Source organism: Pongo abelii, chromosome 4 (assembly GCF_028885655.2).
Source record: "Pongo abelii isolate AG06213 chromosome 4, NHGRI_mPonAbe1-v2.0_pri, whole genome shotgun sequence".
In the NCBI taxonomy this organism is placed as follows: domain Eukaryota; kingdom Metazoa; phylum Chordata; class Mammalia; order Primates; family Hominidae; genus Pongo; species Pongo abelii.
Genome location: NC_071989.2, coordinates 166,146,885 through 166,172,512, shown reverse-complemented (window position 1 = coordinate 166,172,512; position 25,628 = coordinate 166,146,885). Strand labels below are relative to the sequence as shown.

General features: G+C 47.6%; 2 protein-coding genes across 3 annotated transcripts in view; one reads left to right on the top strand and one right to left on the bottom strand.

The window, feature by feature from the left end:
• The window catches only part of ADAM19 (ADAM metallopeptidase domain 19), a 98,137-nt gene extending 93,844 nt beyond the window's left edge, over positions 1 to 4,293 (top strand). For both annotated transcript variants that reach the window (XM_054556142.2, XM_002816129.6), the window contains one exon: positions 600 to 4,293. In XM_054556142.2, the coding sequence (XP_054412117.1) occupies positions 600 to 653 (54 nt within the window). In that variant the 3' untranslated portion in view covers positions 654 to 4,293. The remainder of the gene's footprint in view (positions 1 to 599) is intronic.
• Positions 4,294 to 6,917: 2,624 nt separating this feature from the next.
• NIPAL4 (NIPA like domain containing 4) lies at positions 6,918 to 21,484 on the bottom strand. The gene is made up of 6 exons (XM_024247701.3): positions 21,283 to 21,484; positions 18,309 to 18,548; positions 14,525 to 14,581; positions 12,815 to 12,905; positions 9,817 to 9,977; positions 6,918 to 9,303 (listed from the first exon to the last, which is right to left on the bottom strand). The coding sequence occupies exons 1-6, from the start codon at positions 21,317 to 21,319 to the stop codon at positions 8,675 to 8,677; spliced, it is 1,215 nt and encodes a 404-aa protein (XP_024103469.2). The 5' UTR covers positions 21,320 to 21,484; the 3' UTR covers positions 6,918 to 8,674.
• Positions 21,485 to 25,628: the final 4,144 nt, after the last annotated feature.

Genomic DNA, 25,628 nt, shown 5'->3' with positions numbered 1-25,628 from the left:
GAAAGGTGATGCTTAGAATCCTGAGCTGTGGTGGCTTCAGTCCTGCCCCTGCACCTGACCTGCGGAGGGACCCTGAGCAAGTCCCTCTTGAGTCTTTTTCCTCATTTGTACAGAGGCTATGATGAGCATAGTACCAGCCCCATCAGTTTGCTGTGAAGAGCAAGGAAGTGCATTAGTAGAAGCCACCTGGCCTGCGGGAGGCTGTGTACACTTGGCCCCTCCTCGTACCTCTTCTCTGTGGCTGACAGTCTCAGTTTGCCAGTCTTGGGAGTTAGGTCAGAAAGGGATGAGGTGAAGAAGCTGGCTGACCACCCTGTATTCCCACGAGGCATTGGGAAAACTATGGACTGTGCTGCTGCCGTAGCAGGGAAGGGAAGAGGGAGGGGTGACTGGTCAGCTTGAGATGGGGACACCCACCACACCCCTCCCTGCAGGGCTGATGGTCTGGATGAGCGGACACATGGATGGACTTCACAAGAAGCCTTTGTTCTCAGTGGGTGGTCCATCCTTCCTTCTAAAATCGGGAGGATGGCTCCCCCTTGATCCCATTGATCAGCATCAAGCTGATGTCTCTCTCCCTCCCTTCTTTTTCTTCCCAGTTTCCAGAATACAGATCACAGAGGTCTGGAGGGATGATTAGCTCGAAAATCTAGACCTGTCCAAGGGGCTTCTCCCTTTCCTTGAGCTCTCTGGACACTGCAGAGGACCCATGGCCATGGAACCCTGAAGAAGCATGTCTGGCCACCTCTGAGCTCCTCCCACCCTCCTCCAGGAACCTCCACATCTCCAAAAATCTCCTTGTTGACTCAGTGCCTCCTCGGCTTCCTCGGAAGCCCAGAGGGACTACGATCTGATGGCTTCTAGGTGTTGTTTTGTGCAATATACAGCCCCAGGTAGGGAGGGGAGAGTATGAAGACGGTGAATGGCAGCTTCTCCTCCAGACTCCTAGCCCCGAGGTGCTGATGGAGATGCTCAAGGCTGGCAAGCCCCTCAGGCCAGCTCTTCACTTGCAGAAGCCATCCATTCACTCCTGGGGTGCAGGGCACGCAAGAGAGCTTCCCATTGCTTCTGCTCTCCTCAGAGGTCCCAGGCTGGACGGAGGCTGGTACTTACCCACCCCTTTTAGCTTTTAGGGATTAAGGAAGGGTCAAACCAGCCACTACTGTGGCTCTGCCCAGGGCTTGGTTGAGGGAACAGCTTCTGGCTGTATGGCTGCATGTGACAAGCCAAGTCCCCTCCCACCTCTCCCCAAACCCCTGCATCCCTGTATTCACATGGGTCACTCTGACTCAGACAGGTACTATTTCATAGGCAGTGTAGACAGCAGGAGGAGCACCGGGCTTGGGCTTCCTCTGAGCCGTGATGCCAAAGGTTGCGACTCCTGACTCTGGATAATTTTTAGTTGCTCTTTGTTTTCTCTGCCGCACTTTCCTGGTGCCCCATGCTTTTCTCTCTTCCTTCCCTTCTCATTCTCCCTCTAATGTGTGGTGCTTTGGTGAGCAAACCTTCAGCAGTCCTGACCTTCGGGTGACCAGGTGCTTGTGACCTACAAGTCAGAGTCCTCTCACAGTCGGCCACTGGATTTCCCTCATTGGCTCTCAGGAGTGTGACCAGAGTAGACTCGGGGCATGGCCATTGGGGTCATATGTTTATTTTTCATTGTGTTTTGTGACCTCAGCATGGTGGGGGTCTTCCTCCTTACTCTCTGAGCTAAATCTAGATGAGGTCCCCCCTTAGGGAGCCCAGCTGTTTACAAAGTACACACGAGGGAGCCAGCCTGCCCTAGTGGCTGGTCATTGACTTCTGGCTGGACTGTTGCCCTCTGAGCAGAGAACAGACCCATTTCTGGGAGCTGCCCGAGATCACTGGAGAAGGCAGCCAGCAACAGCTGTGCTGGAACAGTCAGAGCTGGGAGCCTCTTCCTCAACCCAGCTTTTTGTCATTCCGTTCCTTTTGTTCTCTCTCTGGTCACTGCCCTTACCTGACCCTCACAGAAAGAGAGCTCTGAGCAGGTGAGGGGGTCTGCGGTGGCTGCTGTCTTCCCTGCAGCAGGGAAGGAGGGCCATGTGGTGCTTTGCTAGACAGGACGGTTTTTGCAAAGCACCTGGAGATGTTTTCTGGGAGATTGACTCCCACCCCACAAAGGTGCTGGGTGGCTCTCTGGACAGGAGCTGGCCTGATCTCACTCCTCTGAGGCTTTCCTGGGGCCTCCTCCCGTCCTGCCATGAGCAATTGTTTGCTCTTGAAAACCTCACTGCAAGGCTGAGGCTGAGCTTCTGATTCACCACCCCAGGGCCTCCTTATAGTTCTCTGCACACAATAGGTGCTTCTTGGATGTTCTTGAGTTTGGAAATAAGTGGAAAATACGGGATATACCCCTGGGGGAAAAGCCTGGGTTGGGTTTAGAAAGATCTCAGGAAAATGAGTTTCTCTTCCCTCAGGGTGGCTGTGATACAGGTTCCCCATGTCCTTGCCGTGGGTCACCCTTGCTGTGGAGATCCATTCCCCACCTTTCCTGTGGCCCAACCTTTTATTTAAATGTGCCACCCTCTTCCTCAAGGCTTGGTTCCTGGAAAGTAAAGGTGAAAACATCCCCTTTCACCCCTCTGCAAAACAAACAAGCAACATCCTCAAAACCCAACCCCATGCCTCGCAGAGGTTCCTGTGGCTTCTCCAGCCTTTCTCCCTCACATCAGGAGGTAGATAGCTCTGAAGTGACAGTGCCACAGCCATAGTGACTGCATGAGCCGTCTGAACCTGCAGTCCACCCTCCCTGGAACCACACCAGAAAGAGACCTGGGTTGTTGTTTTCTTGCTTTTTGTTTTGTTTTATTATTTTCATATCACCTCCATCCCATAAAGCTGTACTGTGAACTGGAAGATGGTGGAATGTTTTGGAATTGATAGACTTTCGGCAACCAGTTCTACTGATGCTTCACTCCTGGCTCTGTTCAGGGAGGCTGCTCAGGAGAAAGACTGGCCGTTATGCATCCCCTTTTCTTTCCAGTGCCCAGTACGCTGTTTTGAGGTGTCAAATACAAATAAATCTGGACTTAGGGAAGGAGAGACCTTATTCCAAAGCATGACTGCAGAAGGGGAAAGGGAATATTGCAGAAGGGGAAAGGGAATATGGCAAAATGGAGAGGAAGGGGCCTTGTGGGAACAGTGAAAAGGCTCAGACCGACCGACGGCAAGATCTGCAAGCATCTCAAAGCCCAGGCAGAAAAGCCCTTTTCTTTTATTGGAAGAAGTAAACATGGCTAGAAAGAACCACGTTCAGGGAATGACTTTGTGCCCAGCCTTTTTTTTTTTTTTTCCCCCCCCAGGGGAGGGGCTGTTTGCTGGCTCAGGCTGAGGGTGGCCCAAAGTCCAGGGTCTGGTGGGGAGGAGGGAAGCTTAACTCAAGTTTGGGTTAGTGAGTTAGCAAGCTCTTTGTGCAGATGGGGATGTAGGTAAATCTTTTTAAAAGTGAAATTAACCTCCTGCCAATTTTACAACCCAAGAATTTTTTTTTTAAGGGCCTTGGAGCCATCTCTAAAACAAACCTCAAGGGATTTAGTGCGCTGTCTCCCTGTCTCTAGAAGCCTTAGCCTGGGCACCTGGCTCAATCTTGTAACTGCCTGCTAGCCATAGGTTCCTTTCAGCCTTGCTGACTTCTCCCTATAAAAGTAAAGTCCTTTTCTGCCCCAGCTCTGAGACACTTGCAGATCTTAAGGTCTGAGACTTGCTGATTTTCTGGTTGGAGTGTTTTTTTGTATTGCCATAGTCCCTTCCCCCTGAAGCAGTAGCCCCTCCCCACCTCCTGCAATACGCCTTTCCAATAAAGTCTCTCCCTGCCTACTTCCTAATTTATTCTTATTTGACAGAGGGTATGGAAGACTTGCAATTTGAAAATTGGGGACCAGTTCCAAAGTCAGTAATTGTGTTAACCACGTGTATAACAGCTCTGCTGGACACCCAAGAAAGCCATGGGAACACCAACTGGAAAGGTCCCCTTCCTGAGGGAACCCTGCGAAGGAGAGGTTCTGTAGAATCCAAGCCCACATTTCCAAAGTCACCCCCAGCGCGTCCTCTCACACCGTCCACTGTGCGTTTGTATGTGTCTGGGATCCAGGGCAATGTGAATTTTCTTTTTATTTGGGAGATTGTTCACGGAAAACAGATCTTCTTCTCTCTTGTCCACCTATTAATTGTTTACAATATTTGTACATCTATGCAAAATACTTGAATGGGCCATGGTGCCTTTTTTCCTTGTTTGTATTTAATTAAAAATGAATTGTTTGTCATTTGCAATGTTATCTGGTTCGGCAACTCTTTATTGTGTGTTTGTTGTAATGTCCTACCGCTCAGATTAGATAGGATTCTTGACGCGCACTCCAGAAAGAGTTCCCACAAGGATGGTCAGTTCAGCCTATAAAGCCATCATGGTGGACCCTGAGCCACAGCAAAGCCTATGTTTTCCTATGACCAGTAGAGGGGGCTGTTTGTCTTTGCACCTGGACGCAGGCTGCTTATTAAAGGCCTCAAGGATCCTGAGATTCTTGGGTATGTTTTTTCTCATCCTACACTACTGCATATAGAAGACAGCTGAGAGCCTCTGCTCACCTCCTCATCTTATTATAAGGCAAGGGATCATACTTTAAAGAGGGGAGACACTTGCCCAAGGTCTCTTGGGCTGGGTAGGCAGGCACAGCCAGGGATAAGGTTGGGTGTGCTTTCTGATTCCAGAACCCTGCGTGATACCACAGCTCGTATTCATTAGTGCTTCCCAGTCCATAAAAGGATCCCACCCTTATTCTCTCATTGATCCCTACCTCAATTTTGAGGTTCTCTCAGAGAGATGGAGGATTAATAACCATGATCGAAGGTAACAGTTACTCAGTATAGTCGGCCCTCCATATCCGTGGGTTTCAAATCCATGGATTCAACCAACAGCAGATTGAAATATTTGAAAAAAAAAAAAGTACAACCATAAAAAGTAATACAATTTTAAAATACAGTATAACAACGATTTACACAGCGTTTACATTGTATTAGGTATTATAGAAATCTGGAGATGATTTAAAGTATATGGGAGGATATATGTAGGTTATATGCAAATACTATACCATTTTATATAAGGGACTTGGCCATCCTTAGATTTTGTTATCCATGGGGGTCCTGGAACCAATCCCCTGGAGATACGGAAGAACAGCTATATTTAACATACGTGAGCCACTCACGGCATGCTATTTACAAATAAGGATTATCTCATTTAATCTTCACAAAAACCCTGAGAGAGGCTTCTTGCTCTCTGATTATACTTTTTTTTTTTTTTTTTTTATTAAGACGGAGTCTCTCTCTGTCACCCAGGCTGGGGTGCAGTGGTGCAATCTCAGCTCACTGCAACCTCCGCCTCCCGGGCTCAAGCAATTCTCATGCCTCAGCCTCTTGAGTAACTGGGATTACAGGTGCCCACCACCATGCCTGTCTAATTTTCATATTTTTAGTAGAGATGATCTCAAGTGATCCATTCGCCTCAGCCTCCTGAAGTGTTGGGATTACAGGCATGAGCCACCGCGCCCAGCCTGATTATATTTTTCTAACCTCTCATGGTTATGAGGTTGCCTATGGACCCTAAAGACATCTAAACACAAATGCTTTCACTACTAACATGCCTGCTCATGAAATTGATTCCCACTCACACATCCCTACCTGGTTAAGAGGCCACTCTTCCCCTGCTGTCAGCCAGTCTCTAGGGTGATGCTCACGTGTTGGTCACTAGCATAATGGAGAAAGCTTGGTTGGGCAGACCCTGGTTGAAGTCCAGACTCTGCTTGCTACTCACTAGGTAAGTGGGCCTGGATAAGTTCCAGATTTCTGAGTCTCTTCACTATACAAATAATATACCTGCCTCAAAAGTGTTGTGATCATCAATGAAGTTCTGTATGTGAAAGTCCCCATCAGTGCCTGTCACAGGCTATGTGCTGAGAAACTGCTGACTACATCAGTTCACAGTTGCTTTGCTTAACATGCAGAGTTCTATTAGGATCTGCCTTGCATTGAGTGCTGGTCCCCAGGAGAGTTTGGGCAAGGAGGGACTGTGATATTGTTCCTTCAATTTTTTTTCTTTTTTTTTTTTAGTGCCTATGATGTGCTAGGCACTGAGGATAAGCAGTAAATCAAAGCCAACTCTCATGAAGCTTATATCCAGATGGGGAAAGAGCACAGATCACAAGAAAATAAATGAATAAAGTAGTAGCAGATTATGCACCAGGCACTGTGGCTTAGGCCTAAAATCTCAGCATTTGGGGAGGCCAAGGTGGGAAGATCACTTTAGGAAAGGAGTTTTGAGACCAGCCTGGGTAACATAGCAAGGCCTCATCTTTACCAAATCTGAGCCTGGGAGTTTGAAGCTGCAGTGAGCTAGGATCACACCACTGCACTCCAGCCTGGGGGACAGAGCCAGACCCTGTCTCAAAACACAAAAAACCAAAACAGATTATGCAACTGGGGGCAAGGTTAGTCTTGGAGAGACACGTTATGCCTGGCGGTTAAGCCAGATATCAGCTTTGCTCTTCCTGGCTGTGTGACCCTGGGCAATTATTTAACCTCTTTGAGTTCCTTTCCTCATCTATAAATGGGAATAAAAACATATCCAACTTGAGGATTTGTGAGGAGTTAAAGAGAATTCACAGGAAGCACCTACTATGCCTGGTGCCTGGTAAGGGCTCAGGTGTTAACTAGGGATGAGTTGTCTTGAACTGACTCTATTTCTAAAAGTATCTTACCCACTCTACCAAGGGTGTTAACTACCACAGACACAGTAGAGGCTTTATTGGCAGTCACATTCATTCAGAGATTGGAGACTGTCCTTCCAGCCCTAGAAAAATCAGTTTAATCACTCCATGCTCAAGGAAGGTCAAGACACAAGTATCAAATAAATATAATCTGTAATCTTTATTCTTAACCCTGCAGACCACACTCTTAGGGCCCTCAATTTACTGCCATTCTCAAGATCCAACTTGTTGCATTGCTTTTAATTACAGACGGAAATCCACATTCATCAAAAACTGGGGATTTGAGGCTGAAGAGTCAGGGAGCCAGTCTGCTGGTCAGCCAAACCTTGGAGCTCCAAGGCCAGCAGGAATTTACCTGGGCTTGGCCCACTTAGGGCACAGGATATAAACACAGAGTGCAGGTAGAGTCACACAGGGGAGGCCCTGCACCAACCTCGGGGCTGAGGATCAAGTCTTCCCTCTTTCCAGATATACCAGCCCACTAATTTCCCTTTCTAATGGTTCTTCTCCAACTCCCACACTCTTGTGGCTAGAAAGGAGATGGGAAGGGAAGGAATAGTAATTATCTCTCTCTCCAGCTGCTCTGGTGTTTTGTATGCCTCTGGCCAAATGTGAGGGGACCAAAGGTACTCCCCATAGCAGGTGGTGTTGGAACAGTCAGGGCATGCTGCTTCCCAGTGTGGGCAGCTCATCAGTGGAGCAGGGGACTCGGTAGCAATCTGGTCAACAGCTAGAATGCACCCCATGCCAAGTCTGCACCTCCAGTTGGCCATTGAGATTCACAGCTGTCCAAGTCTTTAAGGCTGCAACCCAGAAATTACCCCTGAGCTCTTTTCTCCTAAGTTCCCAGATGAGCACCAGAGTCAACACAAAAGTTAGCCCCTAGTATCCAGAGAGCCTGGGACTGCCTTCTGCCAAATCCCGACTTTGCTCCTCATCCTCTTCCCACCTCCCCAGATCATAGGTTGGTTGACTCCTTGAGGAATAGAAAAGTGCATTCTGCCAAATTCTCGCTTGGCAGCCAGGCCACTTTGAAGCAGTGAATTTGCTGTTCTTCTTTCAGAGTCAGACAAAATGAAACACTGGGTTTGGCCATCAGAGTTTGGCTGTGGCTCTATTATTGTTTTGTTTCCAGTTCTGCGATTACTGCCTTTATGTCTCAGTGACTGACTCCTTAGGATGTAAGTAGAGGGGGAAGGGGTGATGGTAGGATGGACTGGGTGGATGCCAAGGTGCTGACTGCCAGGCTGGAGTCCTCGGGGAATGAGCTGGTTGAAATTTTTCCCTGAGACATCAAGTGGCTTTCACAGTAAGAAGGTCAGCTGAGGTCTTGCTTCTGCCTCCAAAGAGGAAGTGACAAGAGCAACAGGATATTTTACATTGGTTGTGTCCATGTCGGCTCTGGATAGGGAGGCATGGCCAATTGCTCTCTGGGCCTCTGGGAGCCAGCTCTATGTCATCCTTGGGCTAGAAAACAACAACAACAACAATGGAGATTCCATCTCAGGAGGAGAATTGGTGTGAAGGAACTCCCAATGACTAATATCTCAGGGAAGTCCTTGGACTGTGCTACATTCAATGGGTCAGATTCCATCTTCTTCCCAATGGCATAGAGATGGCACTGAAAGAATGAATGAGAAGGGAGGTCCAGGGGACCTGCAGGCACTGATGTAACCTTGGGTATTTGGTCACTGAGTCTGTTTCCAGGAAGTTCTGCCACCACTGCTATTTAGGTAGAGATTTTTCTCCTGGAAACAGTAATGAGGTATAAATGAACTTCTCAAGAAAAGAGAGCCCATTGGTAACAGTTGCACTGGAAAATAACCGGGTGGTTTTGAAATTGGGAGGTCAGGCTGTACCATCGGACTCATCCTCTCACTCACATATTCCAAGCTTCAAGAATGGATTATAAATACTTTGGGTTTCTCTTCTGGCAATGAGGTGCTGGCAAGTTCTATATTGTCCACAAGGACGTTCTTGTCTTCCAGTCTAATGACAGTCGGTTCTGGGGCGGGAGAAGGGGGTGGGTTTTTGTGCATGTGGGGCAAGCTGGCACAGCTGATGTCCAGGTCTTTGAAAGCATGCAGCATGAACACGCCCAGGATGATGGTGACAAAGCCTGAGAGGGTGCCCACAATGTCCACAGCAGACATGCTGTACCATTCCTTGAAGAGGATGATGGACGAGGTAACGACCACCGTGGTGAAGAACACGTAGTAGATGGGGAACACCAGGGAAGTGTTGAAAATGTCCAGTGCCCTGTTGAGGAAGTTGACCTGAGTGCTGAGGGACAGTGCCAGGATGAGGGACAGGATGTAGGGGAGTGGGTGCCGGACAACTGGCAGCCCCTGGAAGAAGTTCTTGATGGTGATGCCCAGCCCCTTGACAGCAGCCACGGAGAAGGCCCCGATCACAGAGCAGATGATGATGTAGATGAGGATATTCCTTTGCCCGTAACGTGGGGCAATGACAAAGATGAGGATGAGGCATGACACCAACAGAAGTACAGCAAACATGATGAACCCTTCGGGAGGAGAGGGAGAAGGATCACTCGGCTGTGGAGGGTGCAGGCAGTATCTAGGGCCCAGACTCATGGCAGTGGGAGGTAGCATTAAGATCGTGGGCTCTCGAGTCAGACAAACACGGGTTCCAGTCCCAGCTTCATGACTTTCTAATAACTTGGTTAGGTTGTTAAACCCCCCAAAACTCAGTTTCCCCATTTGTAAAAGAGGACCAACAATAGGATCATCCTCATAAAGCTGTTTTGTGGGATTCAGTGAGATAATGTATATAAAGCATTCATAACAGTGCCTGGCACATAATAAACACTTATTAATGGTACCCATACATAACGGGCCAGGAAGCCTTTAAGCTAGCCTTGCTAACGAGTACCAGCCCATTAACGTTTCTGCTTTAGCTTGCCTTCTCCTCTAGGTGGCAGCACCTGAGATGGTCAGAACCCAATCTGACTTTTATGGGACAGTGGGGAGCGTTCAACCTCAAGTATTTTCCTGCTCTTCAGGGGCTTGGAGTCTACCTGTGTCTTTCATCTTGGAAGCCATCTCCATGATGGTAGTGACCTTCTCTTCCTCAGGGGCATGTATCACCATCACTGTGCTGCCGGCCACACAGATCACACAGCCCAGCTTCCCCAGCAGGTTCAGACTCTCTCCCAGGAAATATGAGGAGAGGATGGCACTGCACGTGGAAATGGGAGAAGGAGATTGGAGTAGCCATGCCTGTCCCAGAGTCCCAAAGAAAAATGGGGCCTGAGCAAGCACTCACAGAGAACAACAGACCAGAACTTGCTACTCTCTCACGTGGAAATTTTTCTTCCAAGAAAACTTATGTTACCATGGGCAAGTCATGTGACCACCCTAAGCCTCATTGTCCCCGTCTGCAAAATGGGGATGCTAATAATATCCACGGGAGACATTGTTCTCAGTGACTAAATGAGATAATGCACAGAAAATGCACAGTACAGAGCTGGTACCAAAGAATAAACATAGCTGTCACATATGGAGGGCTCAGTATGTGCTGAACATTCTGAATGTATCCCGTGTACTAACTCATTTAATCCTCACAGCATCCCTAGCTGAGGCCAAGAGAGGTTAAGCAACTTGGCCAGGGTCACCAGGTATTAAGAGGCCAGGCCGGAATTCTAACCCAGGTAGTCTAATTCCAGAGTTGGGGGGCTTAACTGCTATGCCACGTTGCCACTCAAATAAACACTCATCAAATGTCTGATAGTTTTAAAAATAGTTGATATGAAATATCTGTGTTTCCCGCCACCCCCAGTCCTCCTGAGCTGGGGTCAAAAAATATTTGATATAGAAACTCATTTCTGGGAGTGTTACAATATTTGCTGGAGGAATAGAAATGCAGGTGAATTTCTTCCATTTTAGAGACTGAAACTATTCCCAAACAGAAGAGTTGGAAGAACACTTCAAAATGCTCTTGTCTAACTGCCTTCCCAATGGACACATCCTCTCTTAGCACTGCCAACAGATGGCTGTCAGCTTTGGCTTATAGATACCTCTGGTGGCAGGGAGTCCACCCCTTCACAAGCCAAATGAGGCCGTTGTAGATTTGCTCTAATCATTTACCAAAAATATGCCTTCTGGTAATTTCTATTTTTTGCTCCATCTCTGCTCCTCAGGTCATTCATAACACATCTATTATTTCATTTGTATAAGCCAATGTAAACAACCTCAGTGACAATTACAGGTACCATGTCTTAGGCATTTATTACCTACTATGTATGGTGCTAGGAACTTCCCGTCTATCACACTAGCATCTCACAACTCTTTGCAAAGTGAAATATACTATCTCCAGTTGATAGATGAGAAGACTGAATCTCAAAGAAGTTAAAATGACTTGGCAAGGTCAAATGACTAGCAAGCAGTGGAACCAGGAATTGAGCTTGAGTCCTTTCTAATTATAAAGCTCATGGGTTTTCTTCTGTGCCTCACTGAAGAGGATCCTTGTGACTTCCCTGAGTCTTCAATTTCTGGGCAAATTATCTCCAGTTCCTTGCTGCACCGTGGTGACATGATTTCCATTCCCCTCACATCCTTGAGCCGAGCCAGCAGAAGTGAGAAAGGAAGGGAAAAAAATCACGGGCAAGCCTCGTGTGATCACGGAGGCATGCGTCTGTCTCTTCACGAAGGTGGCATTAGTTTAGGGTAAAAACCTATTGGCTATCTTGGGACACAATTAGCCTCAAAAATCCTGGTTCGAGTTGTCAGGAGAGAGGAGATTGATATCTAAGCTCTCTTGTCTGTCTTCCATCTTTCCTCTGAAACTACCAAAAACATTTTGGCCACAATGTCCCATTCAAGAGATTATTCATGCAGGCAGGGGCCACACACTGGAGGATTTTATGGCTCTCCCAACTTCCCCCGGGTAGGAATTTGCAAACTAATCAGATATGCAATTATGATATCACAGCTACATCAGCTGTGTTAGGCCAGTTATACAGCATGAATCAGGCGAGTTGTACAGCATGAGTTCTATTAGTTTTTTGAGTGTGTAAATGTTGCAAAATTTTCATCAAGACGGTAAAACAAATTATGGGTACTGGGTGTGGTCTGCTACTATTTACCAGCGTTCCAAGGTTAGGCCAACAATCAGAGTCTCCTTCAAATGGGGCTCCAGGACCCCCACAGAGGAACTGGCTCTGTGTTTGTAGCTCAGGGGGACTAGGGGCAGTGGGAAGCACAGACATTTACTATCAATTATTTTTAAAACTATCAAATATTTGTTGAGTGTTTACTTGAGAGGCAACGTGGCACAGCAATTAAGCCCACTGACTCTGGAATTAACACTGCCTGGGTTAGAATCCTGGCCTGGCCTCTTAGAAGCTGGTAACTTTGGCCAAGTTGCTTAACCTATGTTGGGCTCAGCTAGGGATGCTGTGAAAATTAAATGAGTTAATATGCATGATACATTCAGATTGTTCAGCACATACTAAGCCCCCACTATGTGATAGCCGTGGTTATTGTTTGGTCCCAGCTCTGTACTGTGCATTTTCTGTGCATTATCTCATTCAATCTACAGAACAATACCCCCAGTGGATATTATTGGCATCCCCATTTTGCAGATGGGAAAAATGAGGCTTCGAGTGACTAAGTGGCTTAAATGACTTGCCTATGGTAACATAACTACTAAGTGGCAGAGCGAGGATTAGAACTCAGGCAGCGTTAATCCGGAGCACATGCTCTTAACTTGTATGCTGCATCTATCGTGGCACCAAAGTAGTGACATGCACTGTTCACCCTGGTGACGGTGGAAGCCCTTCCAACTGGTTTGGGCTTGGCCTGCCTCTCTATTACCCAATCAAGGGGATGCTGGGGCAAGAGGCAGCAAACATTCCCAGGGTCTATAGCTCTGAACAGCACGCTGCCTCTTTCTGGAGGCTGAGACCAACCCAGGTCCCTGATTGCCAAGTGGCAGTCGATCCCACTTGGCAATTCCAGGCCTCAACAAACTGAAAATGGAACAGAATAAGAGAGAGCTAGAGAGGGGACAACAACCTTATGAGGACACTCAGTGCTCCCAGAGGTGTGACGACTGTTGCAGGTGCAAATGCATAGGCTCCAAAGTTGGCAACTTCTCCAGCAGCCACTAGGAAATGAAGGGAGAAAAGAGGCTGGCATGGCGCAGAAGCACCATCTCCATTCCAGACGAATCATTCCGTGTACAACCAGCTGGAGAATCCCAGACCAGCATTCCTTAAAATCCTGATCCGTACACTCTCTCTCTGGAGAGTCTGATCGAAGGTCAGTCCCAGTCTGTCCAGATCAGATCCTTCCACTTTAAAGATGGCGAAGCTAAGGCCCCGAGCCCAAGGTCACATGACATGCTTATGGGGTAGAAGCCCTCTTGTTCTTTAGGCCTCTTGGCTTCTAGTCCAGGCACAGTTAAATTTGTCTCAGGGACTTCCAGTATTTTGGACTAGATTTTTAATTTAAATTCTAGGAAGTGTTAGTTATCAAAGGAAGAAACAGTTACAATTATTGGTTCTCCAGGTACCAATTGGTCCATCGACCCCTCTTTTCCCCTCTTTTCCAGGGGAATTTTCAACAGTCTGGACTAAGAGGCAGGTGGTTAGAAAAATCTGACATTTCTGGCTGGGCGCGGTGTCTCATGCCTGTAATCCCAGCAGTTTGGGAGGCCAAGGCAGGCGGATCACCTGAGGTCGGGAGTTCGAGACCAACCTGACCAACATGGAGAAACCCCGTCTCTACTAAAAATACAAAGAAAAAAAAAAAAATTAGCCAGGCGTGGTGGTGCATGCCTGTAATCCCAGCTACTTGGGAGGCCGAGGTAGGAGAATCGCTTGAACCCGGGAAGCAGAGGTTGCTGTGAGCTGAGATCGCACCATTGCACTCCAGCCTGGGCAACAAGAGCGAAACTCCGTCTCAATAAATAAATAAATTAATTAATTAACAGGAAAAGAAAAACCTGACATTCCCAAGGGGTCTAAGTTCTTTCTCCCTATCCGAGTTTCCAGTTTGTAAACTCCTGAGTTAATACACAGGATAACACTTAGAAAGTTTAGCAGACAGTAAACCCTCAATATGTGATAGCTGTGTGTGGTTATCAGAAAAGTGTCTTTTTCCATCTCTCTGCTGATAGAGAACCACCTGGGTCTCCCCTTTAAAAATAGGTGGTCACTGGGATAGCTCTGGCTGAGATGAGGATCAAAACTTGACATAGGGGGATTATGAATAGAAACCTGGTTAATTTTCCACCTAAAAGAGTCAGGGTTTGATAGCAGGAGAGGGTGGGTGGAATTGGGGGAAATGTGTGAGTACTCATGCAAATTTGGGCAAACTTTAAGTAACGGACCAGCTATGTTCTAAGTGGGCCAACACATTAACTGCCTGTGGACTGGGGGAATTTGGCCTAGGAGTTCCAGCTTCTACCATGTAGAAGTCAAGAGTCCACTACCAACAGGCAGTGATATTATCGAGCTATGTTTAAAGGGAAGTTGCGAAAATACACCTTCATCATTGCCAGCTCTGTGCAAACCTCTCTGGGAGTAGACGCTTCATGGATGAAGACTGGCTTTGATGGTAAGATGTTCTCCCTGCAAAGGTTGTCAAGGTTTTCCCCTGGGAATCTGGGCCTCAGATTCACACTTGCCATACTAGAGACAAAAATGCCCCACCCACCCCTCCCTTTGTCTCCAGCCCTGCTATCAATAGGCCACTGTTATTAGTAGCAAACAACCCACTTACTGGTGAGAAATCCAGCCCACCACATTGCATCTTTCAGGTAGCCGAAGCCTCCGTCCACTGTGGAGGGAATGGACACAAAATTAGGATGGAACTTGGCCACACTTTCTCAGGCACCTTTCCTAACTCTCTGCTCACTCCCCGGCCTCTAAGGGCTGCTCCTTGAGGCTTGGTTCTGGGCCTTCTCCTGGGTGGGTTCATTTGTTCCTAAAGTTTTAAATACCATCTATATCTGGTGCCGCTGTATCTGTAGCCTGGACCTTCCTTCTGAGTCCAGGTGTGTATCCAACTGCTTACTTCACATCTCCTCTTGGATTTCTCACAGGCATCTCAATTTCTGTCCTAAATGGAGCTCTTGGTTTTAAATATTCCCCACCCACCTGCCAAATGAAACATAGTAAGTGGCACTCTCATTTATCCAGTTGCTTAAGCCAGAAACCAGGGTATTGCTCTTTGACTCTTCTCTCCCTCCTGCATCCAGTCCATCCTGGTAACTCTGTCCCCAAAAAGCATCTCGCATGTGTCCACTCCGCTGCCACCTGCTACGCCAAGGCACTGTCATCCCTGCTCCAGGTTGAGGCAACAGCCTCCTTCATAGTTACTCTGTTCCACTCTTGCCCTTTAATAACCTATTTTTCTTTTCATGGCAGCCAGTGGTCTTTTAAGAATGCAAATCAGATTATGTCACTCCTCAACTTATGGCTGGCCAATGGCTTCTGAGTGCTCTCAGGATAAAGACCAGAATCCTTAACAAGACCATGCATAGTTTTGGCCCTGCTCACCTGTCCAAGTGCATCTCCTGCCACTCTTCTCCTCTCTCTTAGCTCTCCAAAAACGATGAGCTCTTTTCTGCCTCGAGGCCTTTGCACATGCTTTCCCTTTGTCCAGAATACTCTATTATTTGCCTAAACTTACACTCACTCTACAGGTTGCTGTGTGAATGTTGCTTCCCCTACGATGCCATCCCTGACTTCCTGATTTCTATTATTTCCTGTTGGAGTTCCCTCTCTCCCTCCCTCCCTCCATCCTTTCCTTCCTTCCTTTCTTCCTTCCTTTCTCTCTCTCTTCGTTCCCTCCCTCCTCCTTCCTTTCTTCCTTCCCTTTTTCCTTCCCTCACTCCCCCACTACAGGGTCTCGCTCGGTCACCCAGGCTGGAATGTGCAGTGGCACGATCATAGCTCAATGAAGCCTCAAACTCCTGGGCTCAAGGGATCCTCCCACCTCAGCCTCCTGAGTAGCTGGGACTACAGTCATATGCCACCATGCCTGGCTAATTGAAAAAAAATTTCTGTACAGATGGGGTCTTGCTATGTTTCCCAGGCTGGTCTCAAACTCCTGGACTCAAGTGATCCTGACACCTCAGCATCCCAAAGTGCTGGGATTACAGGTGTGAGTGACTGCGCCCAGCTGGGGTTCTCCATAACACCCAGCTCTTCTCTTTCATGGCATTGTTGTTTATAATTTTAGTTGATCTTCTTATTTTATGACATTTCCCCCAGTAAAATGGAAGCTCCACAAAGCCAGGAATTGTGTCTGCTTTGTTCAGGACCTGGCACATAGTCAATACTCAATAACATTAGCAACAAGGATGATGATAATGATGGATGATGATAGATGGGTTTGAGACAGTTGCACAAAAATCCAAAAATTTATATTGCTCTTTGGGAATGCCCACTTTTCTAAGGAAAAGGTCTCTAGTTTTCATCAGGTTCCTAAAAAGGTCAGAATTTCCCATAAAAATTAAGAACTGTGAGAGCAATTTACTCTAAGGGTTGAAATCACAGAAGATACTGAAATAGCAGATTGGAGAAAAAAATGGATTCCAGGGAAGTTGTCTTTCTGAATGGTCAATGATACCTTCTCTGAGCACAAGCAGAAATTTCCCTGGCACTCTGGGAGGTCTCTGGCCTTTCGAACACTTGTCTAGAAGGGAAGGGTGGAATGGCAATAACCATTGTTCCCGACTTCATCTCTGCACCTCACAGCTATTCATTTTGCAGCAGACATGGGCTCTAGACCTGTACCTCTAACTGTGGGAACCTCCCACTGAGATAACAGTAATACGAATACTAGTGCTAGTCTGTGCATTAGTACCCCTAACTGTGGGAACCTCTCACTGAGATAACAGTAATACCAATACTGGTGCTACTCTGTGCTAGGTATGATTCTAACTATGTTGCATTTTCTTATAACCCTTCAGGTTGGTACTGTTCTTATTTCCATTTTATAGATGAGGAGACTGAGGCATAGAAATAGATAGTTTTCTTGCCCAGAATTGAATCACCAGGAATTGAGGAGCCAGAATTAGAACCCTAATAGTCTGCTTCCAAAGTGCAACATGCCACAGAAACATTAAATTGAACATGCCCAAACTTGAATGCATCATCTTCCCATAAACCTGTTCCTCCTTCTACACTCTTCATCTCAAGAAATAGCACCTTCATCACCCCAGTTGCTCAAGTCAAAAGCATGAGTCATCCTTGACTCCTTCCCCTGCCCCTCCTCCCTAGCTTGAAGCCAGTCTGTATCAAAGCTGGTAAGTTCTACCTTCAAAAACTAGCTTTGGAATCCACCACTTGTCTCCATTCCCATTTCCGTCTCCCGGGCCCAAGTTCTGTCCTTTCACTCACCTACTTGGCCTCCCAGGCTCCAGGCTTGTCCCCTAAATCCATTCTTCACCCAGCAACCAGGGATCTTTTCAAATTGCAAATTAGACTGTGTCACTCCCCTGCCTAAAACCATTCAGTCACTTAACAATTGCACTCAGGCTCTGTGCTTCCATTTACAAGACCCTTCATGAGCTGGCCCTTCACTCACCGTGCACCCCTCCTGCTCCTGCCATCCTGAATGACTTTCGATTTCTAGTATCACTCAAGTTCTCTCACCTCTGAGCCTTTGCACATGTTATTCCTTCTGCCTGGAACACTGTCTCCCTATTTCCCCTTTTACCTTGCTGTCTCCTCATCATCCAGGTCTCAGTTTAGAGATCATCTCTTCTGGAAAAACCTCCCCTAATCCCGCCAAGTCTGGGCTTTACACACCCCTCCAAAATATTCCCCTATAGCAGGCTGTGTTTTCCCCATGATGGCACTTAACACATGATAAAACAACTGCCTATTGACTCATCTGTCTCTTCCACTCGACTGAAGGTTCCACGAGGACACTGAATCCCCATGTCTAGCATTGTCCCTGGCATACAGCAGGCATGCGATAAATGGTGATTAAATGAATGAGTCATTTTGCACAGGATTCCTTTTCTCAAGCACTGTTTCGCAGAAAAACATCTTATTTTCCAAACAAGCAAATCCCTTGGGGTCCGACACTTCACCATTTTTTGGCAGCCCAGGAGGGAGCTCAGCTGGATGCTAAGTGAGGTCACACCAGTGTCTCACATTGTTCTGAGCAGAAGTATCTATTCCCATTTTGCAGAGAAGCTGTGACTTGCCTGTGATAATGTTGGTGGGAAGTAAGACCAAGACCAGACCTGCATATCTGATTCTTGGTCCTGAGACTTGTCCCGTCCCTCCTCTAATAAACACATCATGAAGGTCTCAGGAAAGATTGGATTCTAAAGGAAGGCCTCCCGTTGGCTCTCTAAACTGAGACCTCCTATTGGAGGCCTTCCTTTATAACCCTAAACCCTAACCCTGTTGGCAGGTGGGATTACGGACGGGGTTGACAATGAGCCTTTTGTACCTTGCTGAGGCCATCCTCTTAGACTGTAGCCCTGGACCTTATGAGGGCTCAGCTGCCCTGTGCCCTATCCTCTCCTGGCCCAGGAACCTACCAGCTCGAGTGGCTCCCGTGGCCACGAGTCGCAGGAGGCCTTTCTTCTTGAGTATGACGCTGCTGCCGATGAGGAAGCTAGACAGGAAGGCCAGGCCCAGGCCGATGTAGAAGCCATAGTTCTGCCTGATTCTTTCCTGCCAGCTATGAAAGGTGGCATTGCTGGGCACCTCAGGGCTGAGGTCATTGACAATCTGGCACAGGACTTCTTGGGAGGAGCAGTAGAGGTGGAGCAGGGAACCTGGATGGGAAGACCACAATGAGAGAGTCACACTGGGGACATTTGCACACTTTTAAAATATTGGAATTGGCCACTGTTTCAAACCCTGTGCTTCCGCTACTGCAGGGCTATACCCATATACTGTGCCCCCACCTAAAAATAATTATGTTCAGTGAGTGCTTATGCTAGTTAGGGGCTTTCTTTGCATGACCACAACAAATTTGTACCACCACGTGTCAGATAACAAACCTGGGCACAAGGGCAGACCCTCAGTCAGAAGAAGTACACAAGTTTAATGAAACAGCAAAGAATAGCCAATAATTCTCCAGTGCTACTACTCACATGGTCCTCTGCTCTGGGGTTTTCAAGGAGGGTTTCTAATGACCACTTGGAAGCAGGCACAACAATCTTTTCTAGGCTTTTAGTTGAAGAAACCGAAGCTCTGATAAGTTTAGTAACCTGCCCAAAGCCAAAACATGGGTACTGAATAGTGAAGCCAGCGTCAGAGTCTAAGCTTATCTGATGCCAAAGCCCAGGCTCTTAACCACCACACACACCTCAATAAAGCAGGTAGCATGTGGCCTCCTAAGAGGCTTTTTGTTTGTTTTTGTTTTTGGGGTAGAGATGGGGGTCTCGCTATGTTGCACAGGGTGGTCTCAACTCCTAGCCTCAAGCTATCCTCCTGCCTCAGCCTCCCAAAGCACTAGGATTACAGATGTGAGCCACCGTGCCTGGCCCTAAGAGGTATTTTAAAATAGAAAACATTTAAAAATTGGGAGATTTTCCATGAAAATTCAGATGTGAGGCTACGGTGAAAAATCAGATCTGCTTACCATATTGGGCCCTCTTCTAAGGCAACAACTGGCTGAAGCTGGGCAGTGTTGCCCCCTAAAATAGGACATATTCTCTGCAGTTCCCCAAGAGTCTTATCTGGCTCCTTTCAGTAATTTCTAGCATGTGCTTGGCCTTTGTAGGCATCTGAGTTTGTGACCTCTGGAGGTAGCCTTTTTCAAGCTGTGTGTCACCAGGGCCCAGGTCCCTATGCCAAGGATGTAAGCCTCAACCAAGTACTTCTCCTACCAACCTAGAACTCCCAGCCAGTGCCTGGAAGGGCCCCAAAGTCCACGATCAAGCAGCTCTGGCTCTGGCACATCTGCAGTGCAGAGTGGCATCTTGGTGGAACAGACTAAGGGCAATGTTGACCCTTCTTCCGTGACACAGACCCATGAATAACAGCTTGAAGAGCCCTTAGAAAGCAGTCTAAATTCTTATTTTCGCTGGGGAAACTGAGGCCCTGAGAAAGGGAAGGGCTTGCTTAAGTTAGCCCAACATCTGGTGAAAGATCTGGATCCAGCACCCACTAGGGCACATCCATGTGTCTTTTGCAGTGTGATATCTCTCTTTCCAAAACTCATGTCACAATCAAGGGAAGATGAGAGAAGAGGCATCTCAGTCCCTAATCAGACTTGTTCTGCACTGCTCATTCCTGTTTCTCCAGCTCAGGCTTCCTTGCCCAAGAGCTGAATCTGGGGAGTTCCTTGAGCCCAGGAAATGAGCCAGAACCTACCTGGGAGAACATGGGCTAGGGGAGGTGACTCCTGAGAGGAAGACCAAACTCATCCCCACGCCCTTCCCCTGCTCCCTGAAGTGCACCTCTAGCAGATGGAGCCAAAGAACCCTCTGTGGATGGACTTGGCTGTCACAGTAAAGCCTGCAGCACCCAAGGGCTCAGCACCCTCCATTGAGTCAAGTTCTCCCACTGCAGTGAAAAGTAAAAGACAGAGGGCTGATGGCCAAAGTAATCCAATTCTGAGCATGGGACAGATGATTCCTGTCATCTCTTCCAGAATATGCTAGGACTGGGGAACACATTCTGGCCTAGAGAAAAGGTGAGGTTGAAAATGCCTGTCTTGTTCAGGAAACCAAAGTCAGACACTTAACAGGCTGACTTTGAAAGCTTCACTGTAGAAGGGAAGAGGTTAGAGAAACAGGGACATCCCACAGCCTGCAGTTCCAAGACAAGGTAGGAAAGTGGAGCCACACCAAGGAAGGAGTTGAGGTTTTACTGTCCACCAGCCCTGGATCTATATTCCATTTCCTCACTGTATTACCTTGAGCAAATTATTAGCTGCTCAGAGCCTCAGTTTCTAGATCTTTAGAATGGGGATAGCACGATAGTAAAATAATAATGCCTACCTACCTTCTAGAGTTGTTTTAAGGATTCAGTGAGATAATGCAGGTAAAGGGCCTAGTCCACTACCTGCTTTATGGCCAGAACGCAATAGGAAGCCAGAGGTCTTTCTTTACCCCTCCCTGTGGTTCTTTCTCTTTCTTTTCCAAAGACAAGCCCGTCCTGTGGTGGTCCTCCCATTGACCCACAGAGAAAGCGCGAACTGCGCAGGGACTAAAACCTGAAGCAACTATACATTAAAAACACAGAATCCTCCCCGCGCCCTCACCACCTCTCAGGGTGTCTGCTGTCGTCAAAATGCCTGCTCCCCACTAACCCCCCGTCTCAACCCAGGGGACATACTTTCCTTCCCTGACTCCTCTCAGCCACCCCAGCTGCGAAGATGAAAGTGAAGTCTCAGCCAGAACCCTGATCTTCAAAGCTGGGTGGGAGCCACCTCGTGCTGGCCCTGCCCCTCCCCAGCTTTGGCCCCCCAGGGAGGACAGGATGCGAGGGAGAGGGGTGGCAAGGAGGGGAAGGCGCGAAGCACGGAGCCCGCCTGGTCCCCAGCCCTGCCGTACGCACCGTTCTCGCAGCTGGTGTTGCTGACCCGCAGCTCCATGGGGCCCTGGGCACACCAACCGACGCGCGGGCGGACGGCGCCCGGGCTCCCCAGCTTCGGAGCAGGTGGCCGCGACTTGTCCCCCGCGTGGCTCGCGCGCGAGAAGCCGCCGGGGTCCCCACCCAGGGGTGGGGAGAGTGACGCGTCCCAGAGTGGGCGAGTCTCCGGGGAGGAGTCACCCGGCGTCTTGGGCAACTCCGGGGGCAGGGGGCCCAGGGCTCGGGCGCGTGCCTTCCCGGGGTGAGGACGCTGCCAGGCTCCCAGCTCTGGAGTCACCGCCCCGTGCCAGGGGCAAGAGGTGAGGAGGCAGGTTCCCCGGCACCGGCCCTCCGATGCCTGCACCGGCACCCAGCTCCATCCCCAGTGAAAGAGTACAGGGGACCTGGATGGCTGGAGAAGGGGCAACTTTCCTGCCGAGGTGAAAGTGGCAACGTAGGAGTTGGAAGTGGGTACTGCTGCCAGTTGGGAACCTGGGTTCCTTCTTTTCCTTCCTTCTCACCCACCCACCCTCCCCCTCTCCTTCCTCCCCTCCACCCTCCTGCCCTTCCTCCCTTCCTTCTGCCCTGTGACCTCCTTTCCTTGCCTTACCCATTCATTGATTCAACCTAGGTCTGATCTGTGCTGGTAGGTAACAGGTACATAGTGAGTGCGTAATAAATGCTCAATATATATTTATGTCTAATGAATAGATAATAGGAGCTTGGTAAATTAAATGAAAGAAGGGAATGAAGTGATTGGAGATCAAAATGAGTCAGACTATTCCCTGTCCCCCAAGTACCTTATATTTTAATGGGGAAAACAAAATGTGATCATCTCTTAGAGACCAATGTTTTTGAAATTACCACTTTAAAATTATTTACACACACACACACACACACACACACATACACACGTTGTGATGGAAAGCATATTTATTACTATGGGTAACAGTAAAAAGTAAGTTACAAAAACTCTGACCTGGAGCATAAAAATATGTGTGTAGAGTTTGCTATAGGCCAGGCAGAGTTCTAAGTGCTGAAAAATTCCAGTTCATTTAATCTTCATGACTGCCTTATAATGTACAGACTTTTATTATTTACCAAAAGGAAACTGAGGCACGAAGTGCTCAAGTAACTTGCTGGGGATCTCAGCTGAGAAGCAGAAAAGCCAGGATCAAACTCATGCTGTCAGTGGTCACATTAAGCCGCCTGGCATTTTACACTGAAATAAACTGCTCCTGGGAAGTGAGGGTGTGGGGCTACTAAGAAAGCAGTGATTGGTTCTGCCAGTGGTGGTCACCGGCTTCCTGGAGGAGGCAGCTTTTAAGAATTGTCATGTATGGAGTCGTCAGCATGGGCCAGACACTGTGCTAACCCCTTTCCAGGCACTGTCTCATCAAAGCCTCCTAGGAGACAGACATCCTTACTTTTTCCATGCTACAGATGAGAGGAAACTGTTATTTTTAAAAATTTTATCATGAGATAATTTTAGACTTATAGAAAAATTACAAAAATAGTATAGAGAGTTCCCATATACCTGTCACCAGCTTCTCTTAATGTTAACCTCTTGTATAGGAATAGAAAAAACTGTCCTTTAAATACTCTGAGACACTTGCTCCCAAGGTTGCACAGCTAGTGAACGAGGGTGCCAGGTGTAAACCGAGCTGCTGTGACCCCAAGCCTGTCCTCCTAGCTACCACCCTCCACTGTCTACTTGCAGACCTCTAGCTGGGCCTCCAAGGATGGGTTGCCCCAGCATGGGGCTTCCTCTAACTTGCTGGACGACTTTAAACAAGTTGCTTACTCTACATAAGGATCAATTTCCTTGTCAAATGCAACAGCCCCTTCTCCAAGGGGTCAGGATCGGGTTGGGGAAGGGAGAGGTTAAAAGAGAGAGGGAAATGTGAGACACAGTGAATGTAACAAGCCACGTTTGCTCATTTTACTTGCTGCATAATTTCACAAGCCCTTGATTCTGTAATGATGTGCACCTCTCTGTAAAAATGCTTTGAAAACAAAACAGGATACAGCACAAGGCCCCCACATCTCTTGCCTGAGACACTGTATTTCTTAAAAGATAAACGACCCTAGACCTTGCCTATTCCTACACATAGGATAATGTTTGACAAGGTTAGTGACTATGCCCCTATCATCTATAACCAGATATACTCTTGCACACAGACTTTCATGTGATTCTGCTTTACTGTAACTTCTGAGCAAGTTTGATGTAATGTTTGAGCCCATACTGCACTTCTGCTACCTGTATATCAGCTATGAGCTAAAACACTGTTTCAGAGCAGTGGGACAGAACCTCTCTGAAAGACTCCTCCCAGACTTTTGTCTTCAGTCTCTAGTACTCAGTAAGACTTCTGTTTTTTGTTTTTTTTTTGAGACAGAGTCTCACTCTTGCCCAGGCTGGAGTGCAGTGGCTCTATCTCGGCTCACTGCAAGCTCCGCCTCCCACGTTCAAGCGATTCTCCCGCCTCAGCTTCCAGAGTAGCTGGGATTACAGGTGCCCACCACCATGCCTAGCTAATTTTTGTATTTTTAGTAGAGACAGGGTTTCACCATGTTAGCCAGGCTGATCTTGAACTCCTGACTTCAGGTGTTCCACCTGCCTCGGCCTCCTAAAATGCTGGGATTACAGGCCCTCAGTAAGACTTCTGAATAAAACTAACTTTAATTCCTTAAAAGCTTGATTTTCTTTTAGTTGACACAAGTCATAGCCGTTGCCAACAGAATATATCCAAGTCTGCGGGTGAGTGTGCCCAGGCTCACCTCTAACTTTGGAGATGTGTGGTACCACCGTTCAGGTAGAAGTGAACACCTCCAAGACTGTATGAATTTGAACACAGAGCAGCAAGACACTAGAAGATTGGCCCTATTTGAAAGTGAGACTTCATGATGAAAAAATATATGTGTCCATGCTACCTGCAAGGGGGAATTTGACAAGAGAATTCAACTTATCTTTCTCTTCCCTAAGCATTTCTGCTGTTCAGCTCCTCCTTGTGCTGTAAAACAGAGTCAGCACTGAACCTGGAGTGGTACAGCCCTCAAACCCTCACTGCATTCAAACTTGACTGCTTTTGTTCCAAGAACATAGGGTGAGAGATTTGGAGTATTTCCCTCTGGTCCAACCTTTTTTCTTCCTCGCTTTATTGAAGTATGACTGACAAATGAAAGTTATATATATTTAAGATATACAACATAATGATTTGATATAGGTGTACGTCGTGAAATGATACGACAATTAAGCTAATTAATACATCTATCACCTCACCTAGTTATATTGTGCATGTGTGCGTGTACATGTGTGTATGTGCGTACATGCGTGTATGTGTGTACATGCGTGTATGTTGAGAACACTTTAAATAGTGGCTTCTCTTAGTGGCCTGACTTTTTAAATCACAAGAGAGGATGTTTCAGATTGTAGTTGCCAGAGCTGAGCCCAGATCCTGAGAGACAGATGCACATATATGTTCTTTAATACATTTATTTTTGTAGGTGTTTGTGATTTGTGGAACCTCTAAATTTTAGGGGCAGGGCAGGGGCCTCTTGTCAGGGGTTAAGGGCAATATTGAGTTTATCCTATGCTTCAAGACGGGCCTTTTCAGAGTCAGGAGAATCTCATGTTTTAGGGCAGTGGCACGAGGTGAAGGAGGCTAGGATCCACTGCAGGGACTTTCACAACCTCACTGGGCCTCAGGCTCCCCATCTGTTCTAAAAGGGGGCTGGGCCTCAACAGGGCTGGCATCAGAGCATCTCGCCAGTGTAGACATAAAGGGCCCCATTGAACTGCAGGCTTCTCGGCTGCTGTCCTGACAAAGCCCTTTTCTCCTCTAGCCACAATGGCCCTGTCAGGCAGGTAGCAGGGCCTGCAGCATTGTCTCCCCAGAAAAGAACAACAGGGTTCACTGTCTGTTCCAGGCTCAGTCTCCCTGGGGAGGGTGGGTGGCTTAAGAAGGGTCTAACCAGCTAGGGACAGATGGGTTCTGCCCTTAGTCAGCCAGCGATTGGTGACCCAGCCACAGCTCTTTCAGTCAGTTATTGTGGGATGAGTAGGGAAACAAATTCACTAAAACCCAAGTTTTTAAAAACTTGACTTTTCCAAGTGCATGTCCAGATGTTTTAGGTTACAGAGCTGTGCCGTCCAGTATGGCAGCTATCAGCTGCATGTGGCTTTTGAGAACTTGATGAGCCACTAATCTGAATCGTGATGTGCTATAAGTAGAAAACAGGCTCAGTTAGCATTTTGGACTAGATCGTTCTTTGTTGCCGGAGGCTGTCCTGTGCTCGTAGAATGTTTAGCAGCACCCCTGGCCTCTACCCTC